This window comes from Babylonia areolata, chromosome 5, assembly GCF_041734735.1.
Source record: "Babylonia areolata isolate BAREFJ2019XMU chromosome 5, ASM4173473v1, whole genome shotgun sequence".
In the NCBI taxonomy this organism is placed as follows: domain Eukaryota; kingdom Metazoa; phylum Mollusca; class Gastropoda; order Neogastropoda; family Buccinidae; genus Babylonia; species Babylonia areolata.
The window spans coordinates 4,614,237-4,631,561 of NC_134880.1; the positions used below are offsets into that span (position 1 = coordinate 4,614,237).

Below are 17,325 nucleotides of genomic sequence, written 5' to 3' on the forward strand. Positions count from 1 at the left end.
TTTATTTTATCTTATTTTATTGTTTTTTTGGGGTTTTTTGGTATTCTTAGTCATGAATCAGGTTTGTTATCATTTATTTTATTTTATCTTACTTTATTTATTTATTTTTTTTAATTCTTATTCATGAATCAGATTTATTATTATTATCAAGTGAGAAACTTGGGAAATCTGAGCTCTCAGAGTCAGATAAAAACAAAATTTTAAAAAAAGTTAATAAGCTTCTTCACAGGTGTTGGTATTCTAGGTTAAGGTCACAGCATAACTTTCTGGTTCGGTTGAAGGCTGGAGTGTGTCAACTGCTTTGTTGTTTTGCATTTGTCTCAAAGATACTGTGATTAACAATAGTGTAAAAAAAAAAAAAAAAAAAAAAAAAGGACAAGAAGATAGATCACATTCCCTTTCAACACTAAACCATAGCATGCACGCTTTGTTTTCAGTGTTGTGCAGACTGGACATAATGGCTTCTAACCTCTAATGCAAATCATAGCATGCACGCTTTGTTTTCAGTGTTGTGCAGACTGGACATAATGGCTTCTAACCTCTAATGCAAATCATAGCATGCACGCTTTGTTTTCAGTGTTGTGCAGACTGGACACAATGGCTTCTAACCTCTAATGCAAATCATAGCATGCACGCTTTGTTTTCAGTGTTGTGCAGACTGGACACAATGGCTTCTAACCTCTAATGCAAATCATAGCATGCACGCTTTGTTTTCAGTGTTGTGCAGACTGGACATAATGGCTTCTAACCTCTAATGCAAATCATAGCATGCACGCTTTGTTTTCAGTGTTATGCAGACTGGACACAATGGCTTCTAACCTCTGATGCACTAAAGAATCAGCTATAAGCTCCATGATTGAATTTGGCAACTTTATACTGTATGGCAATCTCTGAACAGTTTGCGACGTATTTACTGTAAACATCAATCTGTCCCTTGTTGGGTTTTTTTCCCACCTTCGTTGGTTTTTGCTTTTGAGCTTGTGCTGTTTGATGTATTTGCTGGAAAATTCTTGCTTTTTCTGTTACTGATTTTAAACACAGTTAAGGTGCATACATGTATGGAGCATCAAAGTTGAGGGAAAACCAACACCACCTTTTTATAAATTTTTTATTTTATTTTTAATGACAGAAAAAGATGCATATCATGAAAGTTTTAGGGGGACTGATGAGAGGATCATTTCCAGGACTGGGAATGTCTGAGAGAATCATTTACAGGACTGGGAATGTCTGAGAGAATCATTTACAGGGCTGGGAATGTCTGAGAGAATCATTTTGGGAATGTCTGAGAGAATCATTTACAGGGCTGGGAATGTCTGAGAGAATCATTTTGGGAATGTCTGAGAGAATCATTTACAGGGCTGGGAATGTCTGAGAGAATCATTTTGGGAATGTCTGAGAGAATCATTTACAGGACTGGGAATGTCTGAGAGAATCATTTTGGGAATGTCTGAGAGAATCATTTACAGGGCTGGGAATGTCTGAGAGAATCATTTACAGGACTGGGAATGTCTGAGAGAATCATTTACAGGGCTGGGAATGTCTGAGAGAATCATACAGGACTGGTAATGTGGGAGAGAATCATTTACAGGGCTGGGAATGTCTGAGAGAATCATTTACAGGACTGGGAATGTCTGAGAGAGAATCATTTACAGGACTGGGAATTTCTGAGAGAATCATTTACAGGACTGGGAATGTCTGAGAGAATCATTTTGGGAATGTCTGAGAGAATCATTTCCAGGACTGGGAATGTCTGAAGGAATCATTTACAGGACTGGGAATGTCTGAGAGAATCATTTACAGGACTGGGAATGTCTGAGAGAATCATTTACAGGACTGGGAATGTCTGAGAGAATCATTTTGGGAATGTCTGAGAGAATCATTTTGGGAATGTCTGAGAGAATCATTTTGGGAATGTCTGAGAGAATCATTTACAGGGCTGGGAATGTCTGAGAGAATCATTTTGGGAATGTCTGAGGGAATCATTTACAGGGCTGGGAATGTCTGAGAGAATCATTTTGGGAATGTCCGAGGGAATCATTTACAGGGCTGGGAATGTCTGAGAGAATCATTTTGGGAATGTCTGAGGGAATCATTTACAGGGCTGGGAATGTCTGAGAGAATCATTTTGGGAATGTCTGAGGGAATCATTTACAGGGCTGGGAGTGTCTGAGAGAATCATTTTGGGAATGTCTGAGAGAATCATTTACAGGGCTGGGAATGTCTGAGAGAATCATTTACAGGGCTGGGAATGTCTGAGAGAGAATTATTTACAGGGCTGGGAATGTCTGAGAGAATCATTTTGGGAATGTCTGAGAGAATCATTTACAGGGCTGGGAATGTCTGAGAGAATCATTTTGGGAATGTCTGAGAGAGAATCATTTACAGGGCTGGGAATGTCTGAGAGAATCATTTTGGGAATGTCTGAGAGAATCATTTACAGGGCTGGGAATGTCTGAGAGAATCATTTACAGGGCTGGGAATGTCTGAGAGAATCATTTACAGGACTGGGAATGTCTGAGAGAATCATTTACAGGGCTGGGAATGTCTGAGAGAATCATACAGGACTGGTAATGTCTGAGAGAATCATTTACAGGGCTGGGAATGTCTGAGAGAATCATTTACAGGACTGGGAATGTCTGAGAGAATCATTTCCAGGACTGGGAATGTCTGAGAGAGAATCATTTACAGGACTGGGAATGTCTGAGAGAATCATTTACAGGACTGGGAATGTCTGAGAGAATCATTTACAGGACTGGGAATGTCTGAGAGAATCATTTTGGGAATGTCTGAGAGAATCATTTCCAGGACTGGGAATGTCTGAAGGAATCATTTTGGGAATGTCTGAGAGAATCATTTACAGGACTGGGAATGTCTGAGAGAATCATTTACAGGACTGGGAATGTCTGAGAGAATCATTTTGGGAATGTCTGAGGGAATCATTTCCAGGACTGGGAATGTCTGAGAGAATCATTTTGGGAATGTCTGAGAGAATCATTTACAGGGCTGGGAATGTCTGAGAGAATCATTTTGGGAATGTCTGAGGGAATCATTTACAGGGCTGGGAATGTCTGAGAGAATCATTTTGGGAATGTCCGAGGGAATCATTTACAGGGCTGGGAATGTCTGAGAGAATCATTTTGGGAATGTCTGAGGGAATCATTTACAGGGCTGGGAATGTCTGAGAGAATCATTTTGGGAATGTCTGAGGGAATCATTTACAGGGCTGGGAGTGTCTGAGAGAATCATTTTGGGAATGTCTGAGAGAATCATTTACAGGGCTGGGAATGTCTGAGAGAATCATTTACAGGGCTGGGAATGTCTGAGAGAGAATTATTTACAGGGCTGGGAATGTCTGAGAGAATCATTTTGGGAATGTCTGAGAGAATCATTTACAGGGCTGGGAATGTCTGAGAGAATCATTTTGGGAATGTCTGAGAGAGAATCATTTACAGGGCTGGGAATGTCTGAGAGAATCATTTTGGGAATGTCTGAGAGAATCATTTACAGGGCTGGGAATGTCTGAGAGAATCATTTTGGGAATGTCTGAGAGAATCATTTACAGGGCTGGGAATGTCTGAGAGAATCATTTACAGGGCTGGGAATGTCTGAGAGAATCATTTACAGGACTGGGAATGTCTGAGAGAATCATTTACAGGGCTGGGAATGTCTGAGAGAATCATACAGGACTGGTAATGTCGGAGAGAATCATTTACAGGGCTGGGAATGTCTGAGAGAATCATTTCCAGGACTGGGAATGTCTGAGAGAATCATTTTGGGAATGTCTGAGAGAATCATTTCCAGGACTGGGAATGTCTGAAGGAATCATTTTGGGAATGTCTGAGAGAATCATTCACAGGACTGGGAATGTCTGAGAGAATCATTTACAGGACTGGGAATGTCTGAGAGAATCATTTTGGGAATGTCTGAGGGAATCATTTCCAGGACTGGGAATGTCTGAGAGAATCATTTTGGGAATGTCTGAGAGAATCATTTACAGGGCTGGGAATGTCTGAGAGAATCATTTTGGGAATGTCTGAGGGAATCATTTACAGGGCTGGGAATGTCTGAGAGAATCATTTTGGGAATGTCCGAGGGAATCATTTACAGGGCTGGGAATGTCTGAGAGAATCATTTTGGGAATGTCTGAGGGAATCATTTACAGGGCTGGGAATGTCTGAGAGAATCATTTTGGGAATGTCTGAGGGAATCATTTACAGGGCTGGGAGTGTCTGAGAGAATCATTTTGGGAATGTCTGAGAGAATCATTTACAGGGCTGGGAATGTCTGAGAGAATCATTTACAGGGCTGGGAATGTCTGAGAGAGAGTTATTTACAGGGCTGGGAATGTCTGAGAGAATCATTTTGGGAATGTCTGAGAGAATCATTTACAGGGCTGGGAATGTCTGAGAGAATCATTTTGGGAATGTCTGAGAGAGAATCATTTACAGGGCTGGGAATGTCTGAGAGAATCATTTTGGGAATGTCTGAGAGAATCATTTACAGGGCTGGGAATGTCTGAGAGAGAATCATTTTGGGAATGTCTGAGGGAATCATTTACAGGGCTGGGAATGTCTGAGAGAATCATTTTGGGAATGTCTGAGGGAATCATTTACAGGGCTGGGAATGTCTGAGAGAATCATTTTGGGAATGTCTGAGGGAATCATTTACAGGGCTGGGAATGTCTGAGAGAATCATTTTGGGAATGTCTGAGGGAATCATTTACAGGGCTGGGAATGTCTGAGAGAATCATTTTGGGAATGTCTGAGGGAATCATTTACAGGGCTGGGAATGTCTGAGAGAATCATTTTGGGAATGTCTGAGAGAATCATTTTGGGAATGTCTGAGGGAATCATTTTGGGAATGTCTGAGAGAATCATTTCCAGGATGGGAATGTTTGAGAGAATCATTTACAGGACTGGGAATGTCTGAGAGAATCATTTACAGGGCTGGGAATGTCTGAGAGAATCATTTACAGGGCTGGGAATGTCTGAGAGAATCATTTACAGGGCTGGGAATGTCTGAGAGAATCATTTACAGGGCTGGGAATGTCTTGGGAGAAATGAGAAAATCATTTCCAGGACTGGGAATGTCTTGTAGAAATATGTTTCGCCCTTCAGGGTCTAGAACAATCTCAGAACACCATTTAATAAAGAGCTCAGTGCATTAAAAAAAAAAAAAAAAAGAAAAAAAAAAAAAAGAAGAAACAACCCAACAAATTAACAAACAAAAAGTGATGAAAACTGAACACAGATCCAGAAAGTTTTCAGTCTAATATCATCATCTTAGATGAACAGACTGTAAATAAATAAACGAAATGATCCAGAATGTCCTCAAAACTCTGTCATCAGCAATGTAGCAGACATTTTGTTTTTACTCAGTTTAGCTCAGTGTTTGGTATGGAAAATTTTCAGTCTGGTCAGAACAAGGTCTGGTGATCAAAGTATGGAATTTTCTTTGGTCACATCATGTGAGGACCTTGTTTGTGGATCAGGTCATTTTGGGTGTGTGTACAGATACAAGCTGACGGTGGAGAAAAACTCCAACCTGCAGGTCCCCATCTACGGCAGTCGTAAAGGGAAGAACCTACTGGACTGGGTCAGCAACTGGACTAACTACCTGGTGTCCAAGGTGTGTGTGTGGGATGTGTGTGTGTGTATGTGTTCTTTCTCTTTCTTTAATATAATGTCTTTTCACTTTGAGTGATATCAGACATGTCATGTGGGGGAGCGGATGGGGGGTGGGGGGGGGGATGTGTGTGTATGTGTTCTTTCTCTTTCTTTAATATAATATCTTTTAAATTTGAGTGATATTAGTCATGTGTGTGGGATGTGTGTGTGTGTGTGTGTGTGTTCTTTCTTTTTCTTTAATATAATGTCTTTTCACTTTGAGTGATATTAGACATGGATGACACTGGACTGTGTGGTCCCAGTCTCCCCATTTAAGCCCACAGCACACTCAACTCTGGGTAGGAGCCGGCCACGGGCCGAAAAACCCACCTCCGCTGGGATTTGAACCCGCGTCCTCCCAGCTGTCAGTCCGCGATGCTAACCACTTCGCCATGGCAGCTGGTGTTACTAAGTGACCTGGTGTGTTGCGTGTCGGTACACAGGTGAATGTTGTCATGCGGACTGTCGTGTGTTGGTTCACAGGTGAATGTCATTAAGTTACCTGGTGTGTTGTGTGTCGGTAGACAGGTGAATGTTGTCATGCGGCCTGTCGTGTGTTGGTTCACAGGTGAATGTTATTAAGTTACCTGGTGTGTTGTGTGTCAGTACACAGGTGAATGTTGTCATGCGGACTGTCGTGTGTTGGTTCACAGGTGAATGTCATTAAGTTACCTGGTGTGTTGTGTGTCGGTAGACAGGTGAATGTTGTCATGCGGCCTGTCGTGTGTTGGTTCACAGGTGAATGTCATTAAGTTACCTGGTGTGTTGTGTGTCGGTACACAGGTGAATGTTGTCATGCGGCCTGTCGTGTGTTGGTACACAGGTGAATGTCATTAAGTTACCTGGTGTGTTGTGTGTCGGTACACAGGTGAATGTTGTCATGCGGCCTGTTGTGTGTTGGTACACAGGTGAATGTCATTAAGTTACCTGGTGTGTTGTGTGTCGGTACACAGGTGAATGTTGTCATGCGGCCTGTCGTGTGTTGGTTCACAGGTGAATGTCATTAAGTTACCTGGTGTGTTGCGTGTCAGTACACAGGTGAATGTTGTCATGCGGCCTGTCGTGTGTTGGTACACAGGTGAATGTTATTAAGTTACCTGGTGTGTTGTGTGTCGGTACACAGGTGAATGTTGTCATGCGGCCTGTCGTGTGTTGGTACACAGGTGAATGTTATTAAGTTACCTGGTGTGTTGTGTGTCAGTACACAGGTGAATGTTGTCATGCGGCCTGTCGTGTGTTGGTACACAGGTGAATGTTGTCATGTGGCCTGTCGTGTGTCGGTACACAGGTGAATGTTGTCATGCGGCCTGTCGTGTGTTGGTACACAGGTGAATGTTGTCATGCGGCCTGTCGTGTGTCGGTACACAGGTGAATGTTGTCATGCGGCCTGTCGCGTGTTGGTACACAGGTGAATGTTATTAAGTTACCTGGTGTGTTGTGTGTTGGTACACTGGTGAATATTATGGTGTTACCTGTTGTGTTAGTACACAGGTGAATGTTATTAAGTAAGCTATAGTGCTCTGTGTTGGTACACTGGTGAATATTATGGTGTTACCTGTTGTGTTAGTTCACAGGTGAATGTTATTAACCCTCAAAGTGCTGGATATAATAAAACATACTTACAGAAATCATGCTTAAAACAAAGGGATAGTTTGCCTCCGCTACCTGTGCTCTGATTTGGGGCATTTGTATGCTTATCAGTAAGAATAAATAGGCAAACCTATACATTTTTGGAAAGTAGAGTGAATGAAGAATCAGATAAAAGTAAGAAAAAGGCTGTACCTTGTAAGTAGTTGGATATATTCCACAGGATATAAACAACAAATTTTGCAAACTTGTTTTCCAAAAACGTCAGCCACAATGTTTATAGGTATTTTCACATCTTTTATAGAGTCAAAATCTCAAAATTGGCATTAAACTGTGCAGAAAATGTTCTGGCTGCAGAATCATGAAATGAATATAACTGAAACAATGAAATTATAAGCACTGTATTATTTGTTTGAGACACACCCACCGACGCCACGCACGCGCACATCTACAATACTTTATGCAATCACAGGCAAAAACAGAAATAAATGTTTTCTTTTAGCTCATGTTGCTTTCAAAAGCAGCAAGAATGCTTTAAATCAAAATAATTTCCAGTTTTCTAGCTTGATTTGGTCAAGAAATCACAATAGACCCATGCCTAACCCACTTTACCACCCCTCCCCACCCCCATCACCCAACCCCCAGTTTTTGTGGCTGGAGACACAAAACTGAATGAACAACAAGCAAGCCAGCATGCCCAAGTGTCAAAATAACAAAGCCGTTTTCACCAGAATCCCTGTCAGCAAATGAATCATCACTAGTGACAAGGTCACTCATTTCCTGAGCTTTGTCAACTTCAGTGTCACTCATTGTTTACAAAAAATACGAAGATCTGGACTTATAAACTCAGTCAAAGTTTGTGCAAACACAAGCAGGGAGGCAGTAACACCAGAACGAGGCAGTTTTACGAAGGCTGCCGAGCATAGCCGTACGATGTCGGACCTTATGTAAACAGAGCCACGATCGTGGCCCATCGCACTTTACCGGGAAAGCCACGATCGTGGCTCATAGTGCTCTGTGTTGGTACACTGGTGAATATTATGGTGTTACCTGTTGTGTTAGTACACAGGTGAATGTTATTAAGTAAGCTATAGTGCTCTGTGTTGGTACACTGGTGAATATTATGATGTTACCTGTTGTGTTAGTTCACAGGTGAATGTTATTAAGTAAGCTGTTATGCTGCATGCTGGTACACAGGTGAAGGACGGCGTGGCCTTCCAGGTGTTCCAGGCATGCAGTGCCACCAAGCGGCACAACCTGCAGGTGGCTCTCTACCTGCTGCCTCACATTGTGCTTCAGGTGTTGCTGGACGGCACCGATGGTGACCAGGTGGAGGTCAGTCAATTGATTTGTATAGTATTGTATTGTTTTGCATTGTATTATATATTGTATTGCTTTGTATTGTATTCTATTGTATTGCTTTGTATTGTATTGTATTGCTTTGTATTGTATTGCATTGTATAGCATTGTATTTTATCATATTGTATCATATCGTATTGCAATGTATTGTATTGTATCATATTGCATTGTATTGTATCACATGTGTCAGCAGTACTGTGGTGAGTGTTGTGTGTCAGCAGTGCTGTGGTGAATGTTGTGTCAGCAGTGCTGTGATGAACGCTGTGTGTCAGCAGTGCTGTAGTGAACGCTGTGTGTCAGCAGTGCTGTGATGAACGCTGTGTGTCAGCAGTGCTGTGGTGAATGTTATGTCAGCAGTGCGGTGGTGAATGCTGTGTGTCAGCAGTGCTCTGGTGAATGCTGTCAGCAGTGCTGTGGTGAATGTTATGTCAGCAGTGCGGTGGTGAATGACTTCATATCCACAAGGAGGTTATGGAGGTATGTGGTGACTGTGGTCAGATTCACAAGGAGGTGATGGAGGTATGTGGTGACTGTGGTCAGATCCACAAGGAGGTGATGGAGGTATGTGGTGACTGGTCAGATCCACAAGGAGGTGATGGAGGTATGTGGTGACTGTGGTCAGATCCACAAGGTGATGGAGGTATGTGGTGACTGTGGTCAGATCCACAAGGTGATGGAGGTATGTGGTGACTGTGGTCAGATCCACAAGGTGATGGAGGTATGTGGTGACTGTGGTCAGATCCACAAGGTGATGGAGGTATGTGGTGACTGGTCAGATCCACAAGGAGGTGATGGAGGTATGTGGTGACTGTGGTCAGATCCACAAGGTGATGGAGGTATGTGGTGACTGTGGTCAGATCCACAAGGAGGTGATGGAGGTATGTGGTGACTGTGGTCAGATCCACAAGGTGATGGAGGTATGTGGTGACTGTGGTCAGATCCACAAGGTGATAGAGGTATGTGGTGACTGTGGTCAGATCCACAAGGAGGTGATTGAGGTATGTGGTGACTGGTCAGATCTACAAGGTGATGGAGGTATGTGGTGACTGTGGTCAGATCCACAAGGTGATGGAGGTATGTGGTGACTGTGGTCAGATCCACAAGGTGATGGAGGTATGTGGTGACTGTGGTCAGATCCACAAGGAGGTGATGGAGGTATGTGGTGACTGTGGTCAGATCCACAAGGAGGTGATGGAGGTATGTGGTGACTGGTCAGATCCACAAGGTGATGGAGGTATGTGGTGACTGTGGTCAGATCCACAAGGTGATGGAGGTATGTGGTGACTGTGGTCAGATCCACAAGGAGGTGATGGAGGTATGTGGTGACTGTGGTCAGATCCACAAGGTGATGGAGGTTTGTGGTGACTGTGGTCAGATCCACAAGGAGGTGATGGAGGTGATCGGTGAAGCGAAGAAGGCGGACACGAGGCACACCAGCACCTCTGACCTGCGACACATGAGCGCCCAGACCGTGTTCTCTGTGCTGGACTACCTGACCAAGTGGAGAACACACCGCATCCGTACGCTGACCGCCGGCCTCCCACCTGGCAGAGGTACGCAGGGGTGGGGGTGTTGTGTTGTGTGTCAGCGTTCACAGGGCTAGACATTCACAGATATGTTTTATTGGCCCTGGAGACAAACAGGAAGAAAATCAATATGCACCCCCAGCACCGAATTTCAGCAACGTACCACCATTATTAATTGTCTTATCATTATGGTTCCCACATACACCAGCAACATGCCACTATAAATTATTATTATGTTTCTAAACCTATCCCAACAACATGCTGTACTATTGTTAGCATCATTAGAATTCTCACCTACGCCAACAATATACTATTGTTATTGCTGTTGATGTTCTCGAGTTCTAACCTATGCCAACAATGCACTATCATTAATTATCATCATTACATTTCTAACCTGCGCCAGCAACATACCATTGTTATTACTGTTGCAGTTCTAACATATGCCAGCAACGCACTTTCATTATCATTATTACAGTTCTAACCTGCGCCAACAACATACCATTGTTCTTACTGTTGCACTTCCAAAGAACACCAAAAACGCGTTATCATTATGACAGTTCTAATCTACGTCAACAACATACTATTGTCATTACTGTTGCGGTTCTAACCTACGCCACTAACGCATTATCATTATGACCATTCTAACCTACGTCAGCAACATACTGTTGTCATTACTGTTGCAGTTCTAACCTATGTCAACAACACTATCATTATCATTATTACAGTTCTAACCTACGTCAACAACATACTATTGTCATTACTGTTACAGTTCTAACCTATGTCAACAACACTATCATTATCATTATTACAGTTCTAACCTATGTCAACAACACTATCATTATCATTATTACAGTTCTAACCTACGTCAACAACATACCATTGTCATTACTGTTGCAGTTCCAAACTACGCCAACAATGCGCAGTTCCGGGCAGTGAACGTCTTTTTGACGCGGATCCCACAGGACGTGCTGGCAGAGGCCAGCTACAACTGCAAGGCCTACACCCGATCCCTTATGCACTTTGAGCAGTTCATCTCCGACACCAAGCAGGACCTACATGACGTCGGCCATCTGGACTTTCTCCAGGTCAGTGTGCCATGATTCCTGCATGAGTGTGGCAGCTGTGGCTTGTTGTTTTGTAGATTGGGTTTTGTTGTTTTTTTCAAATATTATTTATTAATTTATTTGTTTATTTATTTGTTTCATTATTTATCTCTGTATTCATTTATTTTTTTTCATGTGTGTTTTTTTTAATGTTGTTTATATATATATATTTTTTTTTAAACTTTTTTTTTAAATAATTTTCCAATAAACATGTATACAATACAGAGAATAGTATGAAACAAACATTATAAAACAAACAGTAGCATCTTCCACTACAGAGAGATAAAACAAAACATAACAAAAACAAACTAAACAAGGCAAAACAAATCTGTAACAACAACAACATCAACAACAACAACAACAAAAAAAAAAAAAAAAAAGGAAGATTTGTCCAATCATTCAGTCAATCAATGTTTACACATTAATGATTGTAGTAATCATGATGATTTAAGATGACATTAATAATGAATAGCCTGGACCAGTTGTAACATAGCAACAGCATCAATTGTGTCAACTATTACAGGAATGGTATCTAGGGTAAGGTGAAAGCGAGTGGTGGCATTATAATAATAATGAGCATGAGTAATGTTGTTTTATATTACTTTTTGACTGTGCTTTGTATTGATCTGTGGATGAGTTTCTTTCTTTCTTTCTTTCTTTCTTTCTTCGTGTATTTATTTATTGTTTTTAGTGAATTTTATTTGTAACGGATTACTTTTTTGCAGTATTTCATGTTATTATATGGCTAGATTTGTATTTATTTATACATTCTCTTATTGTTTTTAATGTCACCCTTTTTTTTTTTTATCTGCAAATATAGTCAGCCATTTTTCTTTTGGAGATGACAAAGTGTTCTGTCATCTTGTGCCTTGTTCCTGATTTTCGTTTTCTGTTTGTTTGTTTGTGTTTTTCAGTGAAGGTTCTGTGGGATGATTCTCAGCATTGTTTTCTGGCCTGGTGTGACCCGGTGCAGTCTGTTAGGCTGTAAACCGCAGTTCCAGTTTCAGTTTCAGTTTCAGTAGCTCAAGGAGGCGTCACTGCGTTCGGACAAATCCATATACGCTGCACCACATCTGCCAAGCAGATGCCTGACCAGCAGCGTAACCCAACGCACTTAGTCAGGCCTTGAGAAAAAAAAAAAGGTGAATAAATAATAGATAAGCTTACATAAATAAATAAATAATAATTATGATATAAAAAAAAGGTAGTAGTAATGATAATAATAATAAATAAATAAATAAGACAACAATGATGATAAATAAGCAAATAAATGTAAAACATGAAGACACACATTCACACATACACCCACACATGCATAACAGATATGCACCAAACAGCAGTAATGGATAAATAGATAGCAGGATTTGTACCAGATTCTTTGTGTTCTTTGCTTATCTCTCTTTTGGTTGGGTTTTTTTGTGTGTTTTTTTTGTTGGTATAGACATATTCAGTTCTTACACCAGACATTGAAGAGCATACAGGACTGATGTGGAAGCAAGCTGTTGTTGTACTAATGATAGAAACGAGAAGGGACAGTGAGAGCGACATAAAAGTAGTTAATGCTACTTTCATTTCCTGGTTGGCCCAGTACTCGGCTCATATCAGAGACTGACATAAGCTAACAGTTGGGCCCATGCAGAAACGAAACGAAACGAATTCTTATTTAACGAGGGTAGTGGAGTAAGCACAGCTGCTTTTTTACATCCAGCCCTCAAGGGCAAAGAAGAAAAGAAAAAAAAAAAAAGCAACACACACACACACACACACACACACACACACACACAATTACATATGAAAATAAAAGGCATAAATGAAAGCATGTACATTACCTAGTTAAGCACGACACGACAGACTATCATTGAAAAGATCAAATCATTAAGGAAAGAAAAAAAAAGGAGAGATAGATTGACAGAGATGGGACATGGGTGGCGAATCTATAGCAAACTTCATTTTCTGTACTCATAAAATATCAGTGACACTGGAACATAATCAGTACATTTTAGGATAAAGAGGTGCTAAGTTTGAGAGATTCATTGGGTATATTAGTAATTTAGATTTGAATTTTTGAAAATTTGATTCCGTTTTTAAAGTTTCTGGGATATGATTCCTTAACCACCCCCCTGAATATGCAAGGCTTGATTTGCATAAAAAGATAGTAGTAAATGGAAGGTTTATCCTATGTGTGTCGATAATTATTAAAACTAAACATATTTGTCAGATAGGATGGAGCGGTGCCATGAAGGATTTTGTGCATGAACAGTCCTTTATTGTAAAATAGTTTAGCCTTAGTTTAGCCAAGTTTAGCAGAGTGAGAGCTACAGTAGACCCAGCACTTGGCTCATATCAGAGACTGACATAAACTTACAGTTGGGCCCATAGCAGAATGAGAGCTTACAACATACAGTAGGCCCAACACTCAGCTTACTTCAGAGACTGACATAAACTTACAGTTGGGCCCATAGCAGAGTGAGCGCTTACAACATACAGTAGACCCACCACTCAGCTTACTTCAGAGACTGACATAAACTTACAGTTGGGCCCATAGCAGAATGAGCGCTTACAACATACAGTAGACCCAACACTCAGCTTACTTCAGAGACTGACATAAACTTATAGTTTGGCCCATAGCAGAGTGAGAGCTTACAACATACAGTAGACCCAACACTCAGCTTACTTCAGAGACTGACATAAACTTACAGTTGGGCCCATAGCAGAGTGAGCGCTTACAACATACAGTAGACCCAACACTCAGCTTACTTCAGAGACTGACATAAACTTACAGTTGGGCCCATAGCAGAATGAGAGCTTACAACATACAGTAGACCCACCACTCAGCTTACTTCAGAGACTGACATAAACTTACAGTTGGGCCCATAGCAGAATGAGCGCTTACAACATACAGTAGACCCAACACTCAGCTTACTTCAGAGACTGACATAAGCTCGCAGCTTAGTTTGGCCCATAGCAGAGTGAGAGCTATTTGATCAATGGTTTTGACGGGCGCAATAGCCGAGTGGTTAAAGCGTTGGACTGTCAATCTGAGGGTCCCGGGTTCAAATCACAGTGACGGCGCCTGGTGGGTAAAGGGTGGAGATTTTTACGATCTCCCAGGTCAACATATGTGCAGACCTGCTAGTGCCTGAACCCCCTTCGTGTGTATATGCAAGCAGAAGATCAAATACGCACGTTAAAGATCCTGTAATCCATGTCAGCGTTCGGTGGGTTATGGAAACAAGAACATACCCAGCATGCACACCCCCGAAAACGGAGTATGGCTGCCTACATGGCGGGGTAAAAACGGTCATACACGTAAAAGCCCACTCGTGTGCATATGAGTGAACGCAGAAGAAGGAGAAGAAGATCAATGGTTTCTTCACTGCAATTGGAATTCATTTATAACTTATTGACTACGACACTCAAACCGGGAGGCAAGATTGCACTGGCTCTGAGTGCTGCAGCCTTGGGGACTAGCTGGCCAAGAGAGTGAGGATGTAACTTGGACAAGACACTTTCCACTGTAATCAAATTCTAGTCCAGAGAGTCAAAACAGCAGCTGCCTCCTCTGCTATTCTGGTCATAGTCGGATATGACTATCATACGTAATTTCCTTGTGACATTAACCCCAAAACTTCAGGGTGTTTAACTCTCTCCATACGAACGGCGAAAGAGACGACGTTAACAGCATTTCACCCCAATTACAACCATCAAAATATAACAAGCGGAAGGCTCTTACACTGAAGAGGTGAATGTTGACAAAGAATACCACAATTCTGATGACGGAAGCTAAAGGTTGGGTCATTCAGACACCCACTGGACATCCGAAGGGTCTGTGTAGAGGAGAAGAGAGGACTGGCCGTACTGAGTGAGTTAAAAGCTTTCCAGCAGTGAACATGATTCATCGTGATGTTGTTGTCTCCTTTGTTTCCATTCTCTCTGTCTCATTCTCATTTTCTGTTCTCAGTCGATTTCTTACGTTGTACCACTTTCTGTTGTAACAGATTTCTCTGTGTGAGATTTGGGCTGCTCTTCTCTTTTTTTTTTCCCTGTCAGTAAGTGTATTTATTTTACAATCAAAGTGGACTTCTCTACTGAATTTTGCTAGGGACTACCTCTTTGCTGTTATTGGTTCTTTTACTTTAACCAAGTGCATGCTAGTACATGGGATTTCAGTTTACTTTCATTGGAAAGACTTGCACTCAGACACCACTCAGGATCTAGCATAGTGGGGAGTAGAAATCCTGTTGCTTATTTGAGACTAGAATATTAGTTCTAGATGCTGACTAGTTCACCACAGCAGCTGATTTGGTTTGACATAATGGAGGAGGAATTTTGTTTAATGTCCTGTCACACATATCGGTGATTGAAGACATTTTGTTAAAGTATTTATGAATACATCTGAGTATTATCGGTTAGAAGGGGTGGGAGATGTGGATGAATGGAGGGTTGGGAGAAACTGGGCAAATGAGGGTAAAAATGTGGGTGAAATTTGGAAGAAAAAAAACAACAACTCTAAATACAGTTACAGGAGATTACTTAAAGGACTTCGTAAAAGAGAAGTCGTTAAACTGACAAGCGAAACAACTGATAATGAATGCAAAAAGTCAAAAACATCAATGTTCTCAGTCACTTGTGAAGACACACTTTCGTGTACAAAAAGCTTCATCAAACTACAGTGAAAAATTATATGCTCAATTGTCAGGTTACTAAAGCATGTGCACTTGACATTAGAACAATACTTGACATAATGACTACCAAGTTAAACCGATCTCTCAGGCAAAGAAGCCTACTCACTTGCGTAGCTTTCGTCGGCGATCCGGCCGGCTTCTTCAGCGCAACTCTGGGTAGAGAATTAGCAGCTGTACGCATCGCCGTGAGCGAACTCATGACAATGTGACTTGACGAGTGAGGAGTACACCGACAGCAGGTTGTGATTTGATTTGCTTACAAGGCACAGTTGCCTGTTTCAGCGTTTGTACGACTGCCTGAACGAACCTGATGGGGTGTTGGGCGTGGCAGCAGTGCGACAGACTCAGCCGACCTTGACACAGGAAATCCTTGTCCATGAAAGTCTGGGTGAGATCAAGGAAAAGTGTGGACCATTGTTTGGGGATGCGTGTATATGTGTTTGTGTTGGTGTGTGTATGTGTGTTGGTGTTTGTGTTGGTGTGTGTGTGTGTGTTGTTGTTGTGTGTGTGTGTGTAATGGTGTATGTGTTTGTGTTGTGGTGTGTGTGTTGGTGTGGGTGTTGGTGCATATGTATGTGTGTTGCTAATGTTTATCCCCCGTGCCCAAACAGGGATCAAAGGACGATATTTTCTTGATTCTTGTGTTTGTGACACTTGACGACATCAATCAAGATGTGCAATCTTTGACTTCAGTGACTTCCCTTAGTAATTAAGGAACTGGGTACTTCCCCTTGATTTGTTTATGAGCAGCGGTTGGGACCAAGTTGCTGGCAACCTGCTGAAGTTAGAGGATAGTAATGCACACACTAAATAATCACATTAATACATACACATTTATAGAGTGTTTTGATGTGTGTGTTTGCGTTGCAGTCAGTGTTTCATTTTTAAATATTAGAAGAATTCTGTTATTTGTACAGTTTTCTTAAGTTTTCCTTTAGTATATTAAAACACTGGTTCAGAATTTTGAAGTACATATGGTGTTGTTTGTCTATACACAAACTTTATTGACACTTCCTGTCTTTCAGGTTTTCCCTCGTCATGCTGCTTGCACACATATGTATGGACACACACAAGTGCACACACACACACACACACACACACACACACACACACACACACACACACACATACACTTACAACTGAAAATACACAACAAAAAATGATGGATTTCCCTTCGTACTATTATAGACTGATCGCCTCTCTGGTGTCTCGCATAAGTCTGAATGCTTTCAAGACAAAGTTTAGTTTAGCAAAAACATAAATTGTGTATGTGGTAAACAGATCATCATATATTGTTTCAGTGTCAAAGGATTATTAGGTTACTTCCAAAGTATGCAAAGTCAGACAATTTTCCGAACAAAACATGAAAGAAATAATGCCCGATCAATTACTGTTGTTC

At 41.4% G+C, this 17,325-nt stretch overlaps 1 protein-coding gene across 2 annotated transcripts in view; it reads left to right on the top strand.

Moving 5' to 3' along the window:
* LOC143281882 (serine/threonine-protein kinase ATR-like) overlaps nucleotides 1-17,325 on the top strand; it is a 153,259-nt gene that overhangs the window by 79,357 nt on the left and 56,577 nt on the right. For both annotated transcript variants that reach the window (XM_076587156.1, XM_076587157.1), the window contains exons 41-45: nucleotides 5,514-5,628; nucleotides 8,451-8,588; nucleotides 9,988-10,165; nucleotides 11,036-11,223; nucleotides 16,209-16,314. In XM_076587156.1, coding sequence (XP_076443271.1) covers nucleotides 5,514-5,628; nucleotides 8,451-8,588; nucleotides 9,988-10,165; nucleotides 11,036-11,223; nucleotides 16,209-16,314 — 725 coding nt within the window. The remainder of the gene's footprint in view (nucleotides 1-5,513; nucleotides 5,629-8,450; nucleotides 8,589-9,987; nucleotides 10,166-11,035; nucleotides 11,224-16,208; nucleotides 16,315-17,325) is intronic.